Genomic DNA, 23452 nt, shown 5'->3' on the forward strand with positions numbered 1-23452 from the left:
CTTTCCTTTCCTTCAGCTTTCAGAGAAGTTTGTTACTCTTTCTCTTGTCTGACTCAATTGCCAGCAGTAGGTAAAGATTAAATAAATATCCAAGCTGAAGAACAAAAAGAGGCAATGTAAAAAAAAAAAACAACAAACTTTCCTTCAAATTAAAATTACTTCCTTTTACGTAAAGCCCATCTCTCAGTTGCGGGCTGCTGACCAGCACATCAAGCAATGATCAAAGAAGAGTACACATGTCCTCCTGCCTCCTAAGCCTCCTCACAGCCCTGCCATAGCCTGGACAGCTGGCTATTTTTATGTCCAGGATGGCGTGCGAGCTCATGGCTTACGACCAAGGTTTTCCCCTGCACACAGCAGTAATCCCAAGGATTTTTTTCTTTTTTATTTAATTGTGGGAATGGGCTCCAGATATTATAGAACTATAACATCGTATGCTTTGGGAGCGATTTAAGTAACTTACTTTCCTTAATTTGTATTTTAAGAATAGGCTTAATTTCAGCATTTATAATTGTTTTGGTTAATTCTTGCAAGTACCTAATGTACTTGCTCAGATGAATGTATTGAACTAGGGAGTGCTTTTAATATTAAATACAGAAGAAAGCAGCTTTTTGATGCTCTTATTCATCCTCCAGAAAAAAAACGAAACCCCGACATCACGAAAGTCAGTGGATCAACCTAGAGCTCGGCGTACGCTGATCGGGGACCAGTGGGATTCTACCTCTCCGCATTACCCTCCTCCAGCTTGACCGGCAACCTGAGGTACCCTGATGGATCTGACAGCACAACGGGGAACAACAAGCCAACAGTACAGCCTTCTCCTTTTTTACCTCATGCTGCTGGTGGCACGAAGGGGCAGATTAATGCACTTTTTTCAGTGCTTCCTCATTTGCTAGACTAACACAGACAGGTGTTACAGCTCAAAAAACAGAGAGCTGGCATAACCTCGAGAAAAGGCAGTCAAATGAAAAAGCCTGCTATTTTTGCCCATCAGGGTCTCCACGCCACGACAGGCTGTGCGGAATTAGGCCTTCCAAGTCAGCAGCTATTTGCTACAAAAATTCAAGATGTGTTATTTTTTTAGTTGTCCTGAAGAAAACCTGCAGCCTGTGTTACTGTGTGGGTCAGAGTATGTTTCTCCTAACATCACACCAAATGAAAATAGCTTCACTTACCACCGCTGGGAAAAGAGATTGCCACTTCTCCATTCCCACGCATTCTGGTCAATGAGATGACTAGATTACAATCCAGTTTTCACAAAAGCAATGGTCTACCTCACAGAACTTTCAGCCAGAAAGAATAAACCAACACTAAACAAATTTTTAAATATAGCCTGGTTCTGAAACTTCATCTCCCATATGTGACTGAGCCATTATTGGGATAAATCCATATGCCAGTAATAGGGGGTACTGAATTGAAGCAGGCAGTAAAACCCTGTTGCAGAAAGAGAGTTGTGTTGTGGGTTCCCCACCCCCTCGCCCCCCCCCCCCCCCCCCCCTTCCTGTGGAGGAATTAAACTAACTTAGCAGTGCCAGGATGAAAGGTCTTTGCAGAAAAATGATTTTGGAGGAAATGAAGACTTTTTCCAATCACATAATTTTCTTGAAGTGTCAGAGCCCTCCAATTCTTCAAACTTCCACCTTACAAACGGAAATTAAAAGTATGGTCCCAGTTGTCAAAACACACATTTACCATAAATAAATCCATTAGTCACTGCAAGGTTCTCTATATATGAATTATACTGTCTTATGAGCAATTTCGGTGTGAGGCTACTGAACTGTAAAGACTAGCTGTACCTCTCTTCCCCAATACTTAAAAAACTAATGCAACATCCTCTGCTACAAAGAATGATAGCCTTAGAGCAATGTGACATTTATTATTATTATAAAGCACTTTTGAAAGTATGTTTTCTTAATAAAAACTGAACCATCAGTGGACATCATCTATGCTGAATGAAACCAATCATATAGTGACTGCACATAAATATACACGCATATATGAAATGTATGTACAGGTTTACTGTGAGGAATTAGAAGTACAGTATTTATGTGCTTTATATGTCAGTTACATCACCCGGACAAATAACATTCACACACAAACACTGAGAATTCTGATTATTTGGGTCTCTTTCCCCTTGAAGGACAGTCACCGGCCCCTGCCACTGGAAGTAAAAGAAGTGGTCAGGTCTGCACTCATAAATCCTTTATCCTCTTTCTTTCAGTCAGAGCCCAGCCCACACACCTCAACAATCACTCGAATCTAATCCCTCCTAAACTTGCAATAACATCTTACATTTGACATGTGGCTTTTAATGGCTGTATTAGTTTTTAACAGCTTACAATTTGTGGATCCTTAGCTTTCAGGGAGGGAGCAGGGGTTTCCCAGCAGAGATGCAGATAACTTTCAGAAATTTCCCATACACAAACTGCTTTTCTTAACTGCCATTCACAGAGCATTGCATGATCCCAAAAGCGTGCAGACTATATGTGAGAAATGACAGCTCTGGATTTCTAAATTCTAGAATTTAGAAATAAAAACTATACATAGGGAGTATAGGAAAACAGAGCCGGGAAGTGCTGACATCTGACAGGAAAAAAAGTTATTAATAAAATCGCCTTTATAAATGGCTCAAATATAAGCAATGAATCGGGGGGGGGGGGGGGGGGGGGGGGGCAGTTTGTGCCATTTGCCAAAACTCAGTTTATTACAAGAATTAGCATAGTTCTTTATGCAAGTATTGGGTCCTGCCTGTCAGTAGTTACTTTCCAAGATATCCCCCCAAATTTGCTCTAAATATTACCACAAAGCTTCCACTTCTGTCTCCACAGATATCTTTTACTTTGTTTCTTTTCTTACATCTTTTCTGTGTCTCAAAAGATGAGCTAAATGAAGTTAAATGACCCCTATTACCCCTCATAATACAAACAATCTCTTCACAACATAACACAGAATAAGAGATTGATTTATACTGATATTTACAGAACCACAAAAGGAACAGAAGCAATACCTAAAAAGACAGCTGTCAGTAACAAGAGAGGAAAATAAGCACAGTATTACTTTAATATTACCAAAATACATGAGACCTTCCATTCAGTTCTACAGTCCTAGGAGAAAGAAAGGGTGTCTCTCATAGTCTGGTGCATCCTACATCCCAGGTATGGAACTCAACGGATTTTCCTGTGCTCTTGCAACACTAAGCGTCCATATCATTCTTTGTCTTTACCTCAAGGCCAAACTCCAACTTCTTGTGATGAAGGCAAATTAAATTACCTAAACTGAGTACAGATAACTCTTGGACAGGTAAAATACTATGATGAAAATACAGTCAGCTACATATGTGGTTCTGCCACTCCCCTCAGATGAAAAAGGACAGCTCTGTGACACAAGGTCCCTTACTTGAATTTCAGTATTATGAAAGTTTACTAATTGAGGAACGTTGCCATCTCCGTATTATGACTGAAACATGAAATACTGCAGATAAAACTTAGTTCTGTCAACTACCCAAACAATCCAAGTCTGCAAAAGGCATACTTTTGGATCACACAAATGCTATTACAAAGCACTCTGAAGGGGTTTTAGGACATTCTTATTGAAAAACTCTGTTCTTTTGCCCAAGACAGTAATGGCCCAAGTTGTGCAGGTCCAAGTTGATATGATGAAACATGGCATTAATTTTCAAGCTCACTGTTTAACAGGATGCAACTCAACTAACCACTCCAACAATCTGAAGTGCTAACCACCCGCTTTACACACTACGGCACAGACAGGATTGCTCAGCCAACAAGAGGACATGATTATGAACTATGGCTTATTGCACTATCAAGCCCATAAATCTTTCTGAAAATCCACCTGGCTGTTTGGTGGTGTAGTTTGACCCCAGGGACAGAAGCTCATTCCCTCCCTTCTGAAAATATGAGCCACTACCACCCAAGGGAAAGGAAATCTCTCATAGCTGTTTAGTAATACAAGGCCTGCGGTGCACTCCTCAGCATTTCTCCCTATATCCATCAGAAAACAGGAATACAGCCAGCCACTAACCGCTGTACCTAAAATACTTTCCACTTGTTCCACTGGCTTGAGAAATACACGTTGCCTTCTACCTGCCACAGCAATCAAGTTTGTAAACTGGTTTATATTAGCAGTGAACATATACACAGAGGGGAAGAAAAACATACTGATATGTAGCTTGTTTTAGCAAAACTAAGCTAATCCATCTGGAGAAAAACCCACACCGTTTACTTAGAAATGTGTAAATAGGATTTGGACATAAAGGACTTAAAACACACACGTGTGTTACTAATGTGTAAGAGGTCACTTGGGCAACAGTTTTCACGTGAACTGCTGCAGTCTATTGGTGACTTCCAAGCAATATGCAACAGGTAACTACGAAAAGCAAGCCTGCTGTCTGCAGGCTTGCATTTGCTGAACAACTGTCATAGAAATTCACTATCTGTGCCACTGGAAAGTGTTTAAAGTTCCTCAAATCTGAACAAAACTAAAAAAAAGTCACAACCTAATTTAACAACAGTGCAGAAAATCAGATAGCATAACACACTGTGATGCTTTGATGGACATAAGATCTGGAAAAGCAAGAAAACCCAACTCCAAACCAACTGATTTGCCTGATATTTGTGGCCAACCATGAGTATGGCCCTGTTAAAAGCCCCAGCACTGAGCTCTGGCTCCTCAAGCTAGCAAAAGCTGAGTTCGTTACAAGCACTTGTGCTCTCACTGACTAGCTGTGGCCAGTGCTCGGTGAAGCCCGAGTACACTGGCAGAAGCAAAGTTCTACTCTCCAGCCTGGTCCAAAAAGTCCAAAGCCCTGTTATGTATTTCTGTCCTTCTATTACAGCCGATGTCTGCTTCGTTCCACTCGGCCTACCCCAGTCTGGGTTCTGTCCATCTCCTGACCCAGACTTTCCTCCCATCCACTTCCTCAGGTCCCTGCATTTTTGATGCGGTGCCTTCTTGTTTCTCCTTCCAAACTAGAAGGAGCTGACAGCACAGAGAAGGCAAACTTTCTTATCGACCACTCTTAGGTTGAACGGGATAGCGGTCCTTGAAAGCTGGGAGGAGACACTGGGGGAAAGACCTACCAAGTTCGCAGTAGCGTAGACTGGAACACGCTCTGACATGCTCCAGGCCAGCACGGGCACCTTCCAGTCTGTCTATCAGGGCTACGAGAAGGCAGACTAAATCTTCAGCATGTGTTAGCAAGCAAATACCAAGTATGGGGGGTTTTCCCTACAGGTAATAAAGTAGCTAATCTCCCTCTTCTCTCTATTCCCACTGCTGCTAGAGGGACCACGAATGGCAGACCACAATGTGTAATTCAGATATACTACGGTTTCTCACTGTAATGGTTTCAAGAACTTCCTAAAAGAGCAGGGAAAACAGTGTATTTCCCCCAATCTCATTCTCAGATTAAACAAGTAAATCACTTCAGGCAAATTTCTCCCCAAGTTTCCAACTAAGAAAAAACAGCTTTGAAAATATAAGCAACTGAAAACAGGATTTTTTTTTTTTAAAGTACTACATGGCCTTAGGAATGCAGCCTTATCATGATCTACATGTGAGTGCAACTACTGCAACACACAACCTCTGAGGGCGGTATCCAGCTAGCTAGTTAGAAAACTCTGTCGTGAACTTCAATAACATATGCATTTGACTTTCTCATCTGCACTCAGGCAACTAATCCATCTCTGCTAGGACAACTGTAAAGACAGCTATACTTGGCATTCTACCTTTTTAAGCAGAAACAGGCAAAACCACCCCCCCCACCCCCACCCCCCTCCCCCAGAATAACAGGAGAACCCACTCCACAAAACCCCTAACCAATTAAACCAAGAGCAAAAGCAAGAAAAAGATCCTACCCAAACAGAAAAAAATCTGTCAATGTGCATTATAAAATAGTATATGGATCTTGTCTAGTTAACAAAAATGTTATTGAACTGATAGAAGTTTTATACAACTGTAGGCATTTAGTCTCCTCCCCTCACAACAGGAAAGACATTTGATTCTCAGCTTAAATATTGAGTCTTAGAACATGTAAGAACTGTGTATTTCTAAAAAAAAAGCATCTCTGAATAATAGAAAATATTTTGAGTTTGTTCGTGCTACATTGCTCTACAGAGCCCTATGTGTACAACTTAATCACTGTTTTTCACTTGCTGGCCTCAGTTCTCTTCCTACCTTTACAAACACCTAAGTTTGTAGATGAAGAGCTCTTTAAAAAAAAAAGGGGGGGGGGGGGGGGCATTCCAAAAATGGGGAAAAAATATAAGGTGAAGTACTTCAGTTAAAATCTGTTACATATTCTACTGTTATTTGAGATGACCAGCACAATTTGCCTTTACCTTTATGGGCAAGCTAGCCAGCCCAAATCTGTTCTGATAAACTCTTTATGTGACTTTACGACATATGTTCACCATGTGTTCACTATCCACAACAGATAAGTCACAGATTTGGGAAGTAAATAATTTTGAAACCTGAAACAATGCCTTCTCAAGTAACCACCAGTGAAACTTGACATATGGAACACACTGCAATAGAAATACCAATATTGCTAATACTGTTGTTTACCTGTTGTGCTAACAGGTTGGATGCTAACAAGTGAGCTAATTCTGAAATAAAACATCTGAGAAAGGATGACAAACAAAAAACCAAACCAACCAAGCAAAAAAACCCACCACTTAATCTCCCATCACTAAGTTATTAAAAAATTAATTAAATCACCTACGCTAATCAGTATTCTAAGTACAATTTCATGAAAAATCCGTTCAGAGAATTATAGTTTACATCATCTTTATTAATTCTCATATTACAAAGTAAACTTGGCAGAAGTTGCTCCATCTGTGATTTTTTTTCCTGGACTACTTGAATAAAAATTATTATCATATTGCCCAGAGTTGGATTCAGATAGAAGGAAAAGAAAACTATGTGCAAGTGTCTTCACCTTGGACACAGCAACTCACTTGAGTATTCCCTTGAGTCCCATATGTAAGTCAAGGTATCACATTCCATGACTGGTGATACCTTTCACAGGGACCTTTCATAATTATTTCACCTAGGTTATTATTCTACACAGAATTAAAAATGAGCACAAATACATCCGAGTAGCCTGAAAAAAAAATAATGCAATTACCAGGCTGTAAAGATCAAGCAAAATCATGTTTTTCCCTGTTTTATCAGAGAAACATAAATGAAGTTTATCAATTTTCAGAAGGAAATTAGGAAACAAAAGAAATAGGAACACAAGCATTTTTTTTCCCCCTCACAGAAAGGACAGTGGTCACCTACCTGGTACAAGTCCACACTGTGGCCAGCACAATTGCTCCTTCGGACTAGATTGGGGTGAAAAGATATTCTCCTCAGACTTCTTTACACTTTGGATCGTCGCCTCATCCTTACAAGTAACCACATCAGTATTCCCAAAGACACTTCCAATAATGCTCTCCCTGGTGTTCCATAAACTGCTTAAGTATTTTGCTCCCAAATTAATGCACCACAACTAGCGGGCTTTCACCTGGGAGCCGACCAGGGAACTTGCAGAGGACAAGGGCACAGTCACAGGCAGAGCTTATTTCACAGCTTTGCCGACATGGTACCTCCAGCCTCCCCTTTCCTCTTCCTTCTTCCCCAGTACCACACTGGGCAATTTCACTTTCCACCAAAACACAAACACCGTTTTTCTCCTAGATGGGTAATTTTCCCACTAGCTTAGTACCAGAGAGAGGCTCACCAGCACAAGCATAGGACTGCAGCACAGGAGGAAGAGGAGGAGACCACCCCACTTAAGAGCAGCAAACTGTTAACTTGCTTCAGCTGCCTCATCTAACGAACCCTAAGGCAGCAACATGTGAAGAGACCATGTGAAAAGAGGTCAGGTAGCTATAGGTTTTCCAGAGATTGTAACGTTTCCAGTACCTACATAAGAAAGTTCCTGTATCGTACGCAGTAGTGTATTTGGATAAACTACTTAAAAGACAGGTAAATGTAATGTGTTCTTACCACTGGCTTTAAGTAGCGTGGAGTTTTATAGTAAGACGAGAGTAAGAGACAAGTTTGCCATTCCCGAGGAATCACTTTTTTAAGATACTTGGTATTTTGACACAAAATGAAAACGAGAAAATGCCGTGTTTCTTGTATTCAAATATCCATAGCAACTATAAAGAAAGATGGTCTATGGCAACTTCCCAGAACACCTCTCTGGCTGTAACTAGACTGCCATACACTTTATCACAGTAATAGGTGAGGGAGAGGTGAAGCTTTTAACACCACTAGTCAAAATCAATTTTGTTTTTGCTATTCTACATTCACAAATCTCCATTATCCCCACCCACTGCTGGCATTTCCCACAACAAAAATGTTACTGAGAGGGCCAGTAAACCCTAGTGTGAACATAAATAAGGGTTTTGGGTTTGTTTTGTTGTAAATAAAATGGATGAGAGAAAATAAATGGATTTTTTTTTATTGTTTTGCATGATGTAGAATATGTATTAAAATGGATTAGAAAAAATAAGGCCCAGTCAACTCCCCTGAGGTGGAAAAAATGTAAAGGCAAATTCTCTCAGGTGAATTTTCAAACCTGCAGCAATCCAGCCTTTACATAATCTTTCAGTCTACAAACTAGTTAGCACAAATTAGAAAAAAAGATAGCACTGCAACCTCAGCATTGTATCTCCACTTTTACTGGAATGCAAAGACTGCAAGCTCAGCCCAGAAATGTGCTGCAATAGAAGGACCTACAGATTATTTTGAACCATTACTTCCTATCCAGCCATGGATTACATGCCAGAATGCTTCAGCCAATTTGGAGCTCAAACAATGTGGCCGCCATTCAGCTACAGAAGTCTACAGTCTTCTGTACAAGTCCGCTAAAGTCTTCAAAGCTACATTACCTGCTTCAGTGGCAACTAAAAGTACGTATAACGAATAGAGATACTGCTTGCCAAAAACATAATTAAAAATCGGTTTTTTTAATGTCAGTAGCCATTTCCCCTATGCTGCCTCAGTTATGCACTGGAATGCAATCCAGAGAAATCAGAACAACAGTCACCAGCTTCAGAGACAAAAATGAACAGCAGCAAAAATCACAACTGAAAAGTAACAATCTTTTTAGCAGTCTACAGACAACTACTGCCAGCTAAGGCAGTTGCATTCTCAAGTCATTTTCTCAAATACTAGAGAGTTTTTAACCACAATATTCTGCATAAACAGAAGTGGTAGGAAATGCTACAATTTCTCTTTTGGCTAAGCTGTGGTCTGTCCTCCTTAATGTAATGAAATAATTTAAATGATTAAAAAACTCCAATACTTTGCAGAACTCTGCCATCGTCTCATCTCCAATAACCACCTCCCTTCCTCCGTTAGATTAAACACACGGAAGAGGAGCCAAAACATCACAGTGGATTAGATATGAGCTAAAGAAAAGAGGCTGAAAACACAGAAAATGGGTGCATATCAGTGGTTCTTAAAGTTATCAGACTAGTACATCCCCTTTCACCGTCAAAACTGATCACTGATCATAAATCCTTTCACTTTGTATTGCAGTGCAGCTTAAAAAACTGTATACGTACACGTACTGGTTTACATAAACGCACATACACAGGCATATTGGCTTCTTTTTGTGATAACGCCCAAGGTCAGAGTAAAGTTAAGGACCAATTCCCTGCTCTTTAGCTAAGTACGCAATATCCAAGCACCTTCTGAACAGGCCTGAGATTTTCACAAGCAGCATAAAGCTACCCCTTCGCTGCAGCGCTTAACAGCTGCTTGTGTGAATCTGAAGACCAGAGGAAAACCAAGCTGAACTGTTTTATTAAACCTGAAATACTCCCGCATGGCACATAGTTAAAGCAAGGCAGGGACGAGACTGAAGGGTGAAGAAGGGAGGAGGGGGAGAGGCACAGCCCAAGAGCCCCATCTTCTTTAGTTAAAAACCCAACTCCACCAAGCTTCAACTGTTGAGAGCCAAGAACCTTATAGAGCCCTATAGGAAAACCTTACAGAAAGCAGCCTTGATAAAAAACAAATACAGGAAAGAAAATCCTTGAGCTGTTGGTCTTTCTGTTGATTAGTTTAGTGATTCTGAAAGTCATAAGCTCAAACCTCTTTTCTACTCCATGTATGTATGCCGTAGTTGCGCAGAACTGACAGCAAGCAAACAGCAATAGATCATCTATGCTACCAACAACACTGCAGCATTAGCCTGAGCAGTTACACAAACGTACAGAAAATGCAAAGTTCCAATGAGTTCTCCCTTCTCTCAGGTCAACGAAAGATTAAAGTATTCTTATCTCCTTGCCAATTTTAACTGTATGTGGTGGCAAACAAAATCAATACGGAAGAGGGAAGTCTTGAAAGAAGGCAGCTCAACTCCTTCCTGTAAGCACAAAATTTCAGCAGCTGCTATCTTATTAACTACTGCAAGTTTAAAAAGACATGTCTCTTAACCCCTATGAAACTGGATTTCAAGTATTCAAAAAGCAAACAGGAGCAGTCTATGATGACTTCTGAGCTACAAACATTGTGAAACTGAAGTGTGTGAGGGGGAAGCAAAAGAGTCGTCGAAGTTACATGATTTTGTGATTCACCACCTTAGACAAACTAGGAAAATAAATACTTCAAATTGCTAAGACTCCCAAATTCCCACTGAACGTACAAGTACATCGCTTATCTGAACAGCCTGTGAGATCCCAGACTGGAAAACTGATTACAGGGTCCTAACGTCAGTCAGAGATTGCACCTCACCTTTCAATTCACAAAACAATACACTTGAAGGATTCCAGTCAGCAGTTGCTGGCTGTCAGACCTGTCCTTAAACCTCTGCTAATCCCAGCACATCTCTCACATGAATTATACATATTGGAGTAATATGCAACCAAATATCATATGCATGCAAGTGTTTAAGTACAAATGAACCCTGACTCCGTTGCTACTTACAGCCTTTCCCGTTTCAGTGTCTGTATTCAGGAACAGAATCATGTGCGCTGACACCAGGTGTTACTTAGCTCAGGTAAAACGCATGCTACCAGGTACGCATGTTTTAGCTACCAGGTCCCAGATGTTTATCCTGGGATGAGGGTGAAGTTTCACAGGAGGATTAAGGTGTTGTAAGGCTGTGCTGCCCACGGGAGGGACAGTCAAATGAATCGTGGATCTGATCCAGCTGAAAACTAACCTGCAAGAAAAAGAAGAAACAGGCCTGTCCTCCTGACCTGCCTGGTAAACCAGCTGACAGCGGAGGTACGTGAGCAAGGGCTAGCATTAGCCTTAGCAAAGGGAGGCAGCAAGAAAATATGGCCACCGACAAGAACATGAAAAATGAGACTTCCTCAGTGGCGGCAGCTCAGGTTTACACCAGTTTACGCCACCTGTGAAGCCTTAAGTTTTAGGTCAAGTTAGCGTAAATTTAGGCTAACCTAAATGCAACCAATTGACCTAACACAATCGCACCTTAGTATTTTTGACTCTGCATTAGCAGAATGAGTTTTGGACGTGTTCCAGCCAAAGTTGTTCTTCCTGAACTTGACGATGCCTAGAACTTCACTGCAGGACTTTCAACATGCGCTATATGGTCTATCTGAAGCTTAGATTTCACTATGACTGGCCACCGTATGTCAAAACACAACTTGCCCTGCTCCAGCTATGGCTCATAATAACCCAACCCACTATCTTTTAAAGAGACACACTTTCTATCAGAGCACATAAAGGTCATTAGAGGCTAGTAGTGCTTGAAGTGAAGAGTCTCTCCATTCTTTTCAGTTTGCTAAACTGAAACCTATTGTGCTGACTAGCTGCAAAAGGAGGTCAACACAAGAACTCCTTGTCCTAAAGGACAGTAATCACACAGGAGCATCAAGCGTGAGTTGGTATGAAAAGGAGAAGAAAAATGGGAGAGGCTGTGGAATAAGAAAGACACAGAGATCCACCCTTACAGGAAGAGCGTAATGAGAAGGGTTACACGATGACTCCTTCCATAATGCATATGAGAGAGAAGGAGCATTGCTGGCCTGGGATTTAATTCTGGTATCATCCCAGTTTTGCATTTACTACTGACTTTACCCCGGTGTGAGCAAGATCAGACATAGCTTATTAACTGAAGAGATGCTTAATCCTACTTAGTCACCAGGCATGAATAAGGGCTACAGTATTTGACCTCTTGTGGAAAATAAAAGGAAACATCTGAAAAATCATCTTTCTTTTTCATCTTTGCAATGCTAGAGAAATAGACATTTCCTATAGTGTAACTGATGAACTCCTGAGCACCTGCCAATTAAGTTAAACAGGAATGCTACATGAGAAAGAACAGGAGAAATGTGCACAGATTTATGAACATACACACAGGTACGTATTAAATACAGCAAGCGTAAGCTTTAAAAAACTTCTCACAAGACTGACAGCATTCTTTGACACTCAATTTCATTAATGACATTACCCATGAATCACTAAGACAAATTAAGAAGTTACACTTTTCACTCTGGATACCTTTCTCCACAAAAAGGAGAGACTGGGGTCGGGGTGGGAGAACTACTTTCCTGTGGTGGATTATCTGCCAACAGGGAAGAGATACGACCAGATTTCTATAATTCTGAACATGTCATTCTGTCCCTGCACAAAGCAAGCTGAAAGGGTTGGCCTGCCCATCTCCCTTCCCTCAGGTAGGAGGGCAATGTGACCATCAACTTCCATGAGGCAGTGCATTAGCCCAGAATGGATAAAAAGCAGTATTGGAAAATACTGCACTCGCCAGCCGTGTTTTCTCTAACTTCAAACTAATTCTGAATTGGCATAGTACGCTTTGGCAGGGGAACAGAAAAGATGATCTAATAGGTCATTTGACTTCCGTCACTAATTTGTGTGATCTAAATAACATTTTATGTTTATGGTGTTTAAAACTCAATTTCCTAAGGACTGGTTTTAGGGTTAGAAATGGTCAGTATGACAGTAGCTATGAAACCCATAATGATGCTAAATAGGAAAAGTCCTAAAGAGCTTTTAAAATAGTAAAAAGTAGCTCCAGCCCCTTTATACTTCACAGTGGAGCTCAGATGCAAATAAATGTGCATTAGAAGGTCAATATGGTGATTACAGATGCAGTGTTTCACTGGACCAAAAAAATGACAAAAAATGCACAATAAGAACAGCAGTGTCAGGGATAAGAAAGAGAGGTGATATAACTTGCAGTATTTATTATATATTTGGCTGTTTATTATATACTAAATACCCATTACTTATTATTTATTTTACATATAGCGTGTGTATATGTATACACACACACACACACACACCCCCCATCTCCAAACCACACACAACAACATGGAGGCAGAGCCAGAAGACTCTTGCACTTGAAGGAGGAAACAAGAAGGCAGATTAGCTCACAAAGAACCAAAGAACTGAAATAATGTGTTGATATTTCCTGGAACCGGTCCGAAGATGAGCAGCAGAGTTTTGGACGGGCTGCAAATTTTCCCAGTACTTCCTTTGAAAACCAAGCTGGTACAGCATTCTAATAACCCAGCTCAAAGGCACGGAAAACAACTTTGGCTTTTGCCAGGTTGAACTGGGGGGAGGAAGGTCCTCCCAGACATTTATAAACAATTTTAATTTCTGTGCATGTCCCAACCAATGCCTGGGTGGGAGCAACCTAGTTCTGAAACCCACTGTTCTCCTCAAGTAGAAGAGGTTGAATAGTTAGAAATCCAGATATTTCAAAATTCAGCAAGGGAAAACTTGGTCTATAACAAGACACAAATTCAGAGTACATCAGCAGTTCATGAAATACAGCCAAGCCCATGCTCCTACATCCCTTTTTGAAAAAAGGCTCCCATTGATAACTGCTTGTCAGTTGACATAGAGTCCTGAACAGTGGAAACTGCATAATCCCTTTCATGAACTCAGGGAGTGAGGGTGTAAACTGTGGGGGTGGCGACAAGGAGCACTAGACAGACGGGGTAGTTTGTACTCCATCAAATGAAGAAAATCAGAGTGCATGCCTTTAAGTAATCATCTTCTAAAGATGTTTTTTACCCAGCTTGCTGGGTAAAAAACCTCAGCACCTGTGTCGGCACCAGCTCCTGGGAGGGTCTGTCGGGTGACCGGCTGCCCCGACCCGGCACACATCTCCCCTTCCTTCTCAGCATCTCTCAATTTGGAGAGGCGTGCGCGCACACACACACTGGTAACACTTTCCTTCGATTTGCCCTGATAAAGAAGAATTAGAAACAGTATTTCTTGCTATCCTCATTGTATCTGTTGTCATTTAATCCCAACTCCTTCATTTCCATAATTGTGCAGTTAATAATAATCTGAGGGAAGAATTTCATAATGATTTTGTGCAAAGAGTAAAGCAGTAGCAGATCCATACAACTGCTCCACTGTACACCTCTGAGCCAGAGTTTACCAGAGAATAAACTAAAGGGAGAAAACCCCCAAATGTAACCTACTGTTTTCTCACGCCAAAAGAAAATGTTAAACAAAGTTGAACTGCTTTGGTAAATAAAAATCATGAGGCACATAAGCAGTGAAACTTACCAAACTGATTGCTAGAAATGAAGGAGTTGTTTTCTTTAACTATAAAAAGCGTAAGTCTCAAAGAAAATACTTTTCAATTACTTTAAAAGGACCAATTTCTCAGGTTTTAAGTATTACTTTCATGTACCCGTGAATGTTCCCTAACGTTCTTAGGCATTAGACAAAAATCATAATTAACACACCACAAGTGAAACAAAGCAGATCATCTTTCTAAATTTTTTGGCAACATTTGTGTGCGCATTCTTAAAAAAAAAAAAAAAAAAAGTTGATGGAAATGGGTCTTTTTTTTACCAAAGTATTAGAATTTCTCTTTTTAAGCTGAAAAGCATAGCGCGTCAAGCACATTTAAACAGCGTGAAGACTGTAGCACAAAAATTAAGTTACGCTGAATTTCACGGCAAACCACCCTTTAATGAGGCCGCTCTCAGCTCTTCAAGTGTCCCAACCTGAGGCGAACCAGAGAGAGCTGTAACCGCATTTCCTCCTTTTGTCACTTTGTTTCCACAACTTTGGGTTATAGCATGGCTTTGTGCATCTGCCCTAGGTCTTCAAGAGAAGGCCAGCCAAATGACCCACTCCAGGAAAAAATCCTGGCTTTGAATGCTTTGGCACGGGGTTTGGGAAGAAGAGGAAAGGACGACCCAGCGCTGGCGAGGGCCTGGAAGCGGGGGAGCTGTTCTGGAGCTAGAAGGGCACACGGTGCAACCCCAACGCTTCCCTGGGAGCCAAGTAATTCTGGGCTCTCCCGAGGGGTCTCCGGCCCCTTCCCTGGAAGTGACACGGGATGTGAAAAAGGATTTGAAGACAGTTCGGCTGACGAAAAGCTAGTCCCTGCTGGCGGAGCCTGAGGAGGGACTCGCTAGCTGCCCGAGGAGTAGGTGTAAGCCCGGGCAAAGTACCGCCCTCTCTCCCTCCCTCCCTCCCTCCGTGTGCATCTGAACGCCTCAGTCCTGCGGGAAGGCGCCAGAAGGAAGAGAAACATGGTCGTGCCTTCCTTGCTGGTAACATCAGGAAAGCAACAAGATGTCAGTGAGGTTTTTCTGTTTCCTGTTTGCGAAGCAGCACACCCCCACTCCCTCCCCACACACACACACGCACACCCCCGCCGCTTTGTGTAGCTCCTGCCGCCGCTCTCCCCCCTCTCCCCGCGGCCTCCCCGCCGCCCGGCTGGCCTCGCCGGGAGATGTGCCGGGCTGCCGGGGCTGCTCTCCGGCCGGGGGCGGACGGCTGGGGGAAGGCGGGAGCCGCGCTTCGCTCCTTCAGCGGCGGGGGCGGGAGGCGGGGGCTGCCCTGGGCGCTGAGCTTTTGTCTGCCGCTTTTGGCGAAGCCGTCCCCACCTCCGCGGCCTAAGCGGGGCCGGGGCGGGAGGGGGGGGGGCAGACAAAGCGCCCGGGAGGGACGGCCGAGGGGGCCGAGGGGAAGGGTGCTGCGCGCCGTCGGGCAGGGGAGGAGCCGCCGGGCACCGAGCCGGCATCGCGGCCCGAGAGAAACCTATTGCTCCCTCCTTTCGCGCAGGCCGGGACGGCCGCCTCCCCGCCGCTTTGTCACGGAGAACACCCACCCACCCACTCCCCAACCCTCCCCCCCCCCCCCCGACACGGGGGCCGGCGGCAGCTGCCGCCCCGCCGGACCCTCCCGCACAGCCGCGCCTCCCCGCGCAGCAGGGGAGGGCGAGAGGGAGGGACGTGCGAGGCTTGTAAACCACACGCTGCCATCGCACCTCCCCTCCCTCCTTCCCTCCCTCCCTCCCCTCCGCCGCCCATTGTGCGCCCGGCAGACGGCGAAGACCCAGCTGCCCCGTGCCCGCCCCCAAGCGCCGGGCACCCCCCCCCCCCCCACCTCCTACCCCCGGCACGGCACGGCCCGGGGCAGGGGGGGACACCTCAGGACACACACGCGTTTCTCCCCCGGCGGAGTCGCCCGCTTTGCACCCGCCGGCCGAGCAGAACACACCGCCCGCCCGCCCCCGAACGACCGGCGGCCGCGACCTGCTATAAATAAGGCTCAGACGGAGCGCGGGGCCCGGCTCCCCCCCCGCACCTCCTTTTATTATTCATCATCGGTGCAGCCTGGGAGTGGGAAACTCCGCTTCCTACTTGCCGCTACGCTCCTACCGGCTCAGCCCCCGCCCCCTTCCCCCCCCCCGCTCCTCGCTAAGCTCCTTAAAACCCAAGGAAACTTTAGGAAACGATTCAGCTCGCGTGGGGAGCCGGGCTCCTGCACGCCGGGGCGGCCCGAGGCGAGAAACCTGCCCAACTTTTCCTCCTGCCGTCACCCCGGCCCGCGGAGCCAACTTCCACCTTCCTCCGCGGCGGGATTTAAAAAGACAGCCGGCATAAGGCGCACGGCCGCGTAGGTCGCACGCCCCCGTGTCCGTCCCCCACCCCCGTCCCCGCGGAAAATGCCGCGGCGAAACACGCACGCACACAAAACCCTCCTCCGGCTTTCGGCAGCCCACGGCGCACGCCCGGCACTGCTCCTTCCCTCTTCCCCCGGGGTAGCTCTTCCCTTCTGAAAGAGACGGGGGAAAAAGTTTTGTCCGCTCCCCCCCCCACACGCCCCTGCCCGTGAGAAGTTACGAAGCCAGCCGGTAGCCCCCCCCACACACACAGCCCCCCGCGGCCCTGCCACCGCCAAAGTTGAGCCGAGCCCCGTCCCCCTCCGGAAAAGAACGGGGGCGACCTCCAGCTCATCCCGGCGAGAGACTCGGAGCGGACAGCTACCCCCCCCATCGCCGGCCCGCATCCCCTTACCATGATCAGCGTGTGGTTCCTCTGCTCCGCCGTGGCAGGCTCGGCATCTTGCTGCTGTTTGCTCTGCTGCTGCTGCTGCTTGCTGCCGCCGCCGGTGCCCGTCTTCTTGGCCCTCTGCTCCAGGGTCCGCTGGTAGAGGCTCACCGTGTCCCTGCGCTCCAGCTCCAGCTGCTCCGCCTGGGCTTGCTGGTACCTGCTCTCGCAGTTGACATGGTGCCGCCGGCAGCCCTCGATGCGCTGCCTCAGCCGCTCCACCACCGTGCTGTGCTTGGGAATGCCGCCGCTATTAGCGTTATTGTTACCGGCGGCGGCGGCAGGAGGACCGTGGGGAGTGCTGTTAACCCCGATACCGGCACCGCCGGCCCCGCTGAGGCTGCTGTTCAGGTTATTGTTGATGCAGATACTGCTGCCATTCGCGGCGGCAGCGGGGGCTGCAAAATCCCCCATCCTCTTCCCCGCGCACACTATTTTGGAAGAACTTTTTATCCTACCCTTCACACACACACAGTCTCCTCCGGGGTCCTGATGGGATACTTTTTAGAGAACCGGGGGGGGGGGGGGGGGGGGAGGGGGCACCACCATGTATCAGGGAAACAGCGATCCCAAGCAAATGTTTCTCTTTCCCCCCAGCCAATCCCTCTCGAGAAGCTCCAAAACATTAAAGGGGGGGGGGGGGGGGGGGGGGAGGGAAATAAAGAGAGAAGGTGCTAAAAGGTTATCACCAGCAACACAACCAACACACACACGCACACACACGGGGGGGGGGGGGGGGGGGGAGAAGAAGCACAACAAACTAAGCAGCAGCAATTTGGGTAGCAAACTCCAGGAGATATCAGACCAGTTCCTTTCCTCCTTTTTCTTTTTTATAATCCATTATTTCAAAATAGATTCCGTGAGCTTTCCGGAGGTTTTGCCAAAAGCCTTCTCTCCCCATGTATAAAGAGAAACACGCGCGCCCCTCCACATGCACACACATACACACCCCCCCCCGCTCACACGCACGTTCGCACACACACATCCAAGCACAAGCACACGCTGGGCACACGCGGCACACTCACTCGCACTCCCCGGCATCAAAAGACAGGCAAAGCCGCTTTCTTATTGTATTTTCCTTCTAGAAAAAAGTTTTGGTGTTTATGCCGCACCGTGTTCGCAAAGTACTTTGGCTGCTCGGTTGCATTTCAACAGGAACCTAAATAGCAAATCCTCGGGCTGGGGGAAGTAAACACATGAACAATCCGGGCCGAGCTGGAAAAAAAAAAAAAAAAAAAAAAAAAAAAGTAGAGCTCTGAAGTCTTTGCAAAACGCCGAGCTGATAACAGCCTGACGCTTTGCTCTGCTTTTGCTTGCTGCTGCTCCTCCTGCCACCATCACAATGATCAAATGCTCTCCTCCTCCACCTCCTCCTCCTCCATGCCAGCGGAGTGATATCAGGACAGGAGCGCTCAGTAAACACCGCAGCAGCAGCAGCAGCACCAGCGGCGGCGGCGGCGGCGGCAGCTCCTCCAGGCCGTGAGGCAGACCCGGGGACAAGGTGCAAAACCCGGCACGGACGTCGCCCAGCAGGAGCGGACATGGCCCTTCCCTCTCGCCCCCCCCCCCCCCACCGGCGCCCGCCGCTGCGCTCACGCCCGGCAGCGGCGCGGGTTGCCCGCAGGGGCGGGCACGGCGGGGCGGCGGGGGTGGGGGTGTGTGTGTGTGTGTGTGTGTGCACGGCGGCGCGGAGCGGGGGCCGCCACCTGCCGCCCCCCCGCCCGCCGCTCCGGGGGCGCCCCCCCCCGGCCTCCCGCTGCCGCGCTGGGGCTCTCCGCGCCACCCCGTCCTCTGCGCGGGGGCGGGCGGACGGGGCGGGCAGCCCGGGGGTCGTGGAGGGGTGGGGGGGGGGGGAGCAGGGGGCAGCGGTCGTGCTGAGCCGCGGCTTGTCGGGGAGGCGCTGGGGCCGGTGGCGGCGGCAGCGCGGGGAGAGCCACGGGAGGCGGCGCTGGACCGGTCCGCGGGTCCGCGGGTCCCCGTGTCCCCCGTCCCCCCCCCCCCCCGCACCCCGCGGCGGAGCGGCGTGTGCCGCGTTTCCCTTCTGTGTCAACTGTTGCATAATGAATGCGAACGGAGCGCGGAGCCCTGTGCCGCCCAGACACGGGGCTGAACTTTCTATTTTAAACAACAGAAGAAACATGACACGTTGGGCAGGAACATTTTTCCAAGCCGACGGTGGCTGCCTCCATATAGAGCGCGGGTGATTAATGGATCAGGAATAACATCCCGGGAACCTAGTTTTAAACCATTTTGCAGACAAAGCTATTGCACGCACAGTTCTAATTGATTGTTATTTTTCCAACTAGTATGCACTTCCAATTCCCCCCCGTTTTTTTTTTTACTATACCTATATAAAAAAAAAGAATTATCTCGGAGAGACACCCTTGTTCTCTAACAAGCAGCTGGAAATAAAGAAAATTGGGAACTCATACATTAGTCATGAGATCTGATTTAAACCGTCTTCATTTCTGCCATTGCAGATTAGCATAGGATACTATTTCTAAGCTACTGACAGTGGTAAAGAGCTGTCTTTGTCTTCTTTAAATACTCAGCAATATGAAATTTGGGGTTATTTTCATTCCTATTGCAACAATTCCTGACTATGTTGAGATGGAAATTAATAGTGGACAAATAAAATTAGCAATTAGCACCTTCCCTGCGTCGGGACTAACGAGCATGTCTCCAACATCCCCCCCGCCCCCCCCCTTAAAACTTTTCTTTAGTACCAGTTTGAGAACCAAAGTGAAGCTACTCACTGTTCTTCGTGATCACCAATTACTACTTTATCACAAAACAAAGAGGGAAAAATTACAGCTCTGCTCAGAAGCAGCCTAAGAGGGAGGGGGAGACTGCAAATCCTGCGTCATTTACGACGATCGGTATCTGGGTATTAATTTGGAGCCGGGGGATGTGCCGGAAGCTTTTCAATAACTATTCCTCTCCATCCGACTCCGCAAGATGAGTATTATTTAGTTGTACGGGAATATATAGGAAAAAACTGAATGTAAGAAGGGGGGGGGGGGGGGGAGGAGGGGCTTTCTTGTTTGGGGTTGGTCTTTTTTTTTTTCTTTTTTTTTTTTCTTTTTTTCTGATTGATTGTTTAGTTTTGAATTGAAATGGAAAGTGTCAGCAGGCCAGAAACTGAGACAGCTGTGAATTAGGTTCAACTTCGAAAAAGTACTTTTTGGATTCCTCCGCAGTGCCCCCTGCAGCCCGCCAGCCTGCATGCCGCCAGCCTTGCCCAAAAGGATGTGCAGACCCAAAGAGCACCAAGTCCGCAAAAAGATAGAAACGTTTCTTATACCCATAGGGTCAGAAAAACATGTAAAAGCAGTGGGTTTGGTTTTTATTTTTACAGTCTGCTTTTTGGTGCATTTGACAGAAGTTGTCTTCTTGTCCTGCAACTACCATTTTTCAATCTATATGGAGTCACACAAACATACTTTAACTTTCAGTATATCACTTTGGCAGCAAACATGGTATTTTTTTAAATGCATGCTGGATTGTTACAGAATTAAATTCCAGCCCATTAAAAATTTAGGAATTTTTCATCTCTCAGCTACATGCCTTCGTTCTGTCAGGCTGCACAGCCCAGGGGTGGTGAGTCGAGGAACAAAGTTTTGTAGTAATGAACCTGTGCTTAGTGTGAGAAGTTTTGCAAACAGAGCAATCAGCAGTTTTGTGAAAAAGCATCTGAATACATTCTAAAAACGGTTGATTCTGATCAAAAGATATTTCTCAATTGGCTGAGGTTAAAACAAAGCTGAGCAAGTATGTATCCGCCGATTTCCCTAACCATTTTAACAGCAACAGTGGTGATACTTGCATTATTCTATAGTACAACATTTTGTAAGGTAAAGCACTATCCCCTATATCTAAAAAGTAGCAATAGAATCAGCATTTAATTTAATTTAAAATGTTGGTTTACAGCCGTCATCCAGAGCTAACTCAAAATTTTCATCCAACAGGAGAGTTTTCTTTTAAAGCCAAGTATTGAGTGGCAATCGTTAAAATAGCATAATAGAGATAAGATTTCACAGTTCATTTTTGCATCACTTTTATTTTAAGGATACTTAAACAATTACCAGCTTCTGAAAAACTAAGGCCGAAATGAGCTATTTAGGGAACTATTTTAATTCCATTTTTATGAAGGACAACAATCCTGCTAAGCCACTGAGTCTGAATAAATAAAAACGGGACACCCCCTTCAGACTATAGCCTGGGCAACACAAGAAATAGAGATATCTCGGCGTTGTTCTACAACTGATTATTGCCATTAAAACAGATGTTCTTCACAACCTTGACCAACCAGCTCTGTTCTGCGATCAGACACAAGCACAGATTCACTCGTGACAGAGGTGTGCACTTACATTTATGACCACAGACTTATGCATACTCGCCTCTTATGTAGTAATTTATACAAATGTGTGTATTTGCTCTATACCTTTTTTTTTTTTTCCTCCTGCACGTCAGCTTTAGAAAACTATCTTCACAACTGGAATTTCAAAAGAATCAAATATATCAGAATTCTAAGTGATGTAAGATGAACTTGCTGATGCCAGCAGTTGAACACTAATGCCTACCGGTATCAGCTGACAGGACACTAATTACTAGTTACAGGAGATGATTGCTTGGTAAAGGATCTATTCAGCGCGTTACGATTTTGAAAAATTATAAAGTACAGGCCTGATCTGTGAAAAGATACGCGGTATGAAAATACAGCATACGTTCTCAAGATGATTATCATGACAGAGATCTGTCTAATTAGGAAGAATCTATTTTAATGCTAAGATATGAAAGAGCCCAGCTGGGAGAGGAATTTAGAGGAAGACACAGAAACATGACTGTTAAGCTGACAGCAAGTGCAGCCTAAGCATGTTCCAATGACAGCTTCTAAAAAAAAATTTCATCTCAGCATTTAATCAATAGTGGTTTCAGAACAAGTACAGCCTTACAGATAATCTAGCTAGTCATATTAGTGGGAGGAGCTCCATAAATAATACAGGAGATATGCCTTTGCAGAGCAACATACTGAAACCACTTTCCTTTTGTCAGCTGAGCTAGGGGTCATCCAGCAGAGGGGCAACATTAAAAATACCACCGTGAGGATAAATACGAATCCCACTCTATTAGAAACCACACTTCAGTTCCTGGCGCTGCCAGTCAGGTTGGAAACTGCAATCGTTGTGGCAGCAAGTTTCACACTGTCTTGGGCAACGGATTAACCTTCAGAGTGGCCGCCTGGGTAGAAACCTTTCTGAAAGTTCCTACTATAATTAAATGGTTTATGTCTAAATTGATGGATGACATGGTGACACAGGCATCTGCTGGAAGGCGAACCTAGAGTCAACCACGCAGCATGTTCACTGAATATAACTTTGAAAACCAGCTAACAGACACTTTTTGGGTCTGCAAGAAGCAGCTTTCTTACACAGCGAAAAGGGTTTCAGAAGATTTCTGCTGAAGGTTCTCTTGGATACAGTGCTATCTAACTGAGCAAATCAGACGCACTTCAGTTACTACCACAAGCTATTTAAGTGCATGTTGCCTAATACATCCGTAGTCAAAAAAGAACAATGTCATTTGGAGAGTAGTTAAAGCAAAGCTGTATAGTTGAGGGCTGACCGAAAACAAAAACCCCCACAACCTCCATGAATGTATCTGTGAAATCCAACTACAGCATGGCAAAAATTCTCATGACAGCTGGGGTGGCCACGAGCTACGGCTGTCAGAACGTCCAGAGCTGTAGGAATTCTTCAAGGGATGAACCGAGTCTGGAGCAAACAAAGTTGCTCTAAATAGTTAAGGAAAAAGTCATCAAAGCTGCAAAGGAACAGAAGAACAAAACAACGAAGGTAGGACAGGGAAGCAACAAAGAAAATCAGGAAGCGAGTTAAAATTGCAGAAGTCAGAGCTTTAAGGCATTGCAGGAAGTGGAGTGATCATTACGTGTAAATACAAACAAAACCAAAACACCCTCAAAACTACACACTCTAAAGCCTGTACATTTCAAGTTGTAGAACATGGGGAATCCAAGTCAGAATTTTTACAACAGCTTCCCAGTTGTGAACAACACTGAAGGCTCCAATTCAGCAAGGTATTACAGCAGGACAGGCACATGGATTGAGACA

The 23452-nt window shown here is 45.3% G+C and overlaps 1 protein-coding gene across 2 annotated transcripts in view; it reads right to left on the minus strand.

Moving 5' to 3' along the window:
• The window catches only part of MAML3 (mastermind like transcriptional coactivator 3), a 254200-nt gene extending 236183 nt beyond the window's left edge, over positions 1 to 18017 (minus strand). For both annotated transcript variants that reach the window (XM_049814995.1, XM_049814994.1), the window contains exon 1: positions 17289 to 18017. In XM_049814995.1, coding sequence (XP_049670952.1) covers positions 17289 to 17735 — 447 coding nt within the window. In that variant the 5' untranslated portion in view covers positions 17736 to 18017. The remainder of the gene's footprint in view (positions 1 to 17288) is intronic.
• Positions 18018 to 23452: the final 5435 nt, after the last annotated feature.

Source organism: Accipiter gentilis, chromosome 12, assembly GCF_929443795.1.
Source record: "Accipiter gentilis chromosome 12, bAccGen1.1, whole genome shotgun sequence".
Classification (NCBI taxonomy): Eukaryota; Metazoa; Chordata; class Aves; order Accipitriformes; family Accipitridae; genus Astur; species Astur gentilis.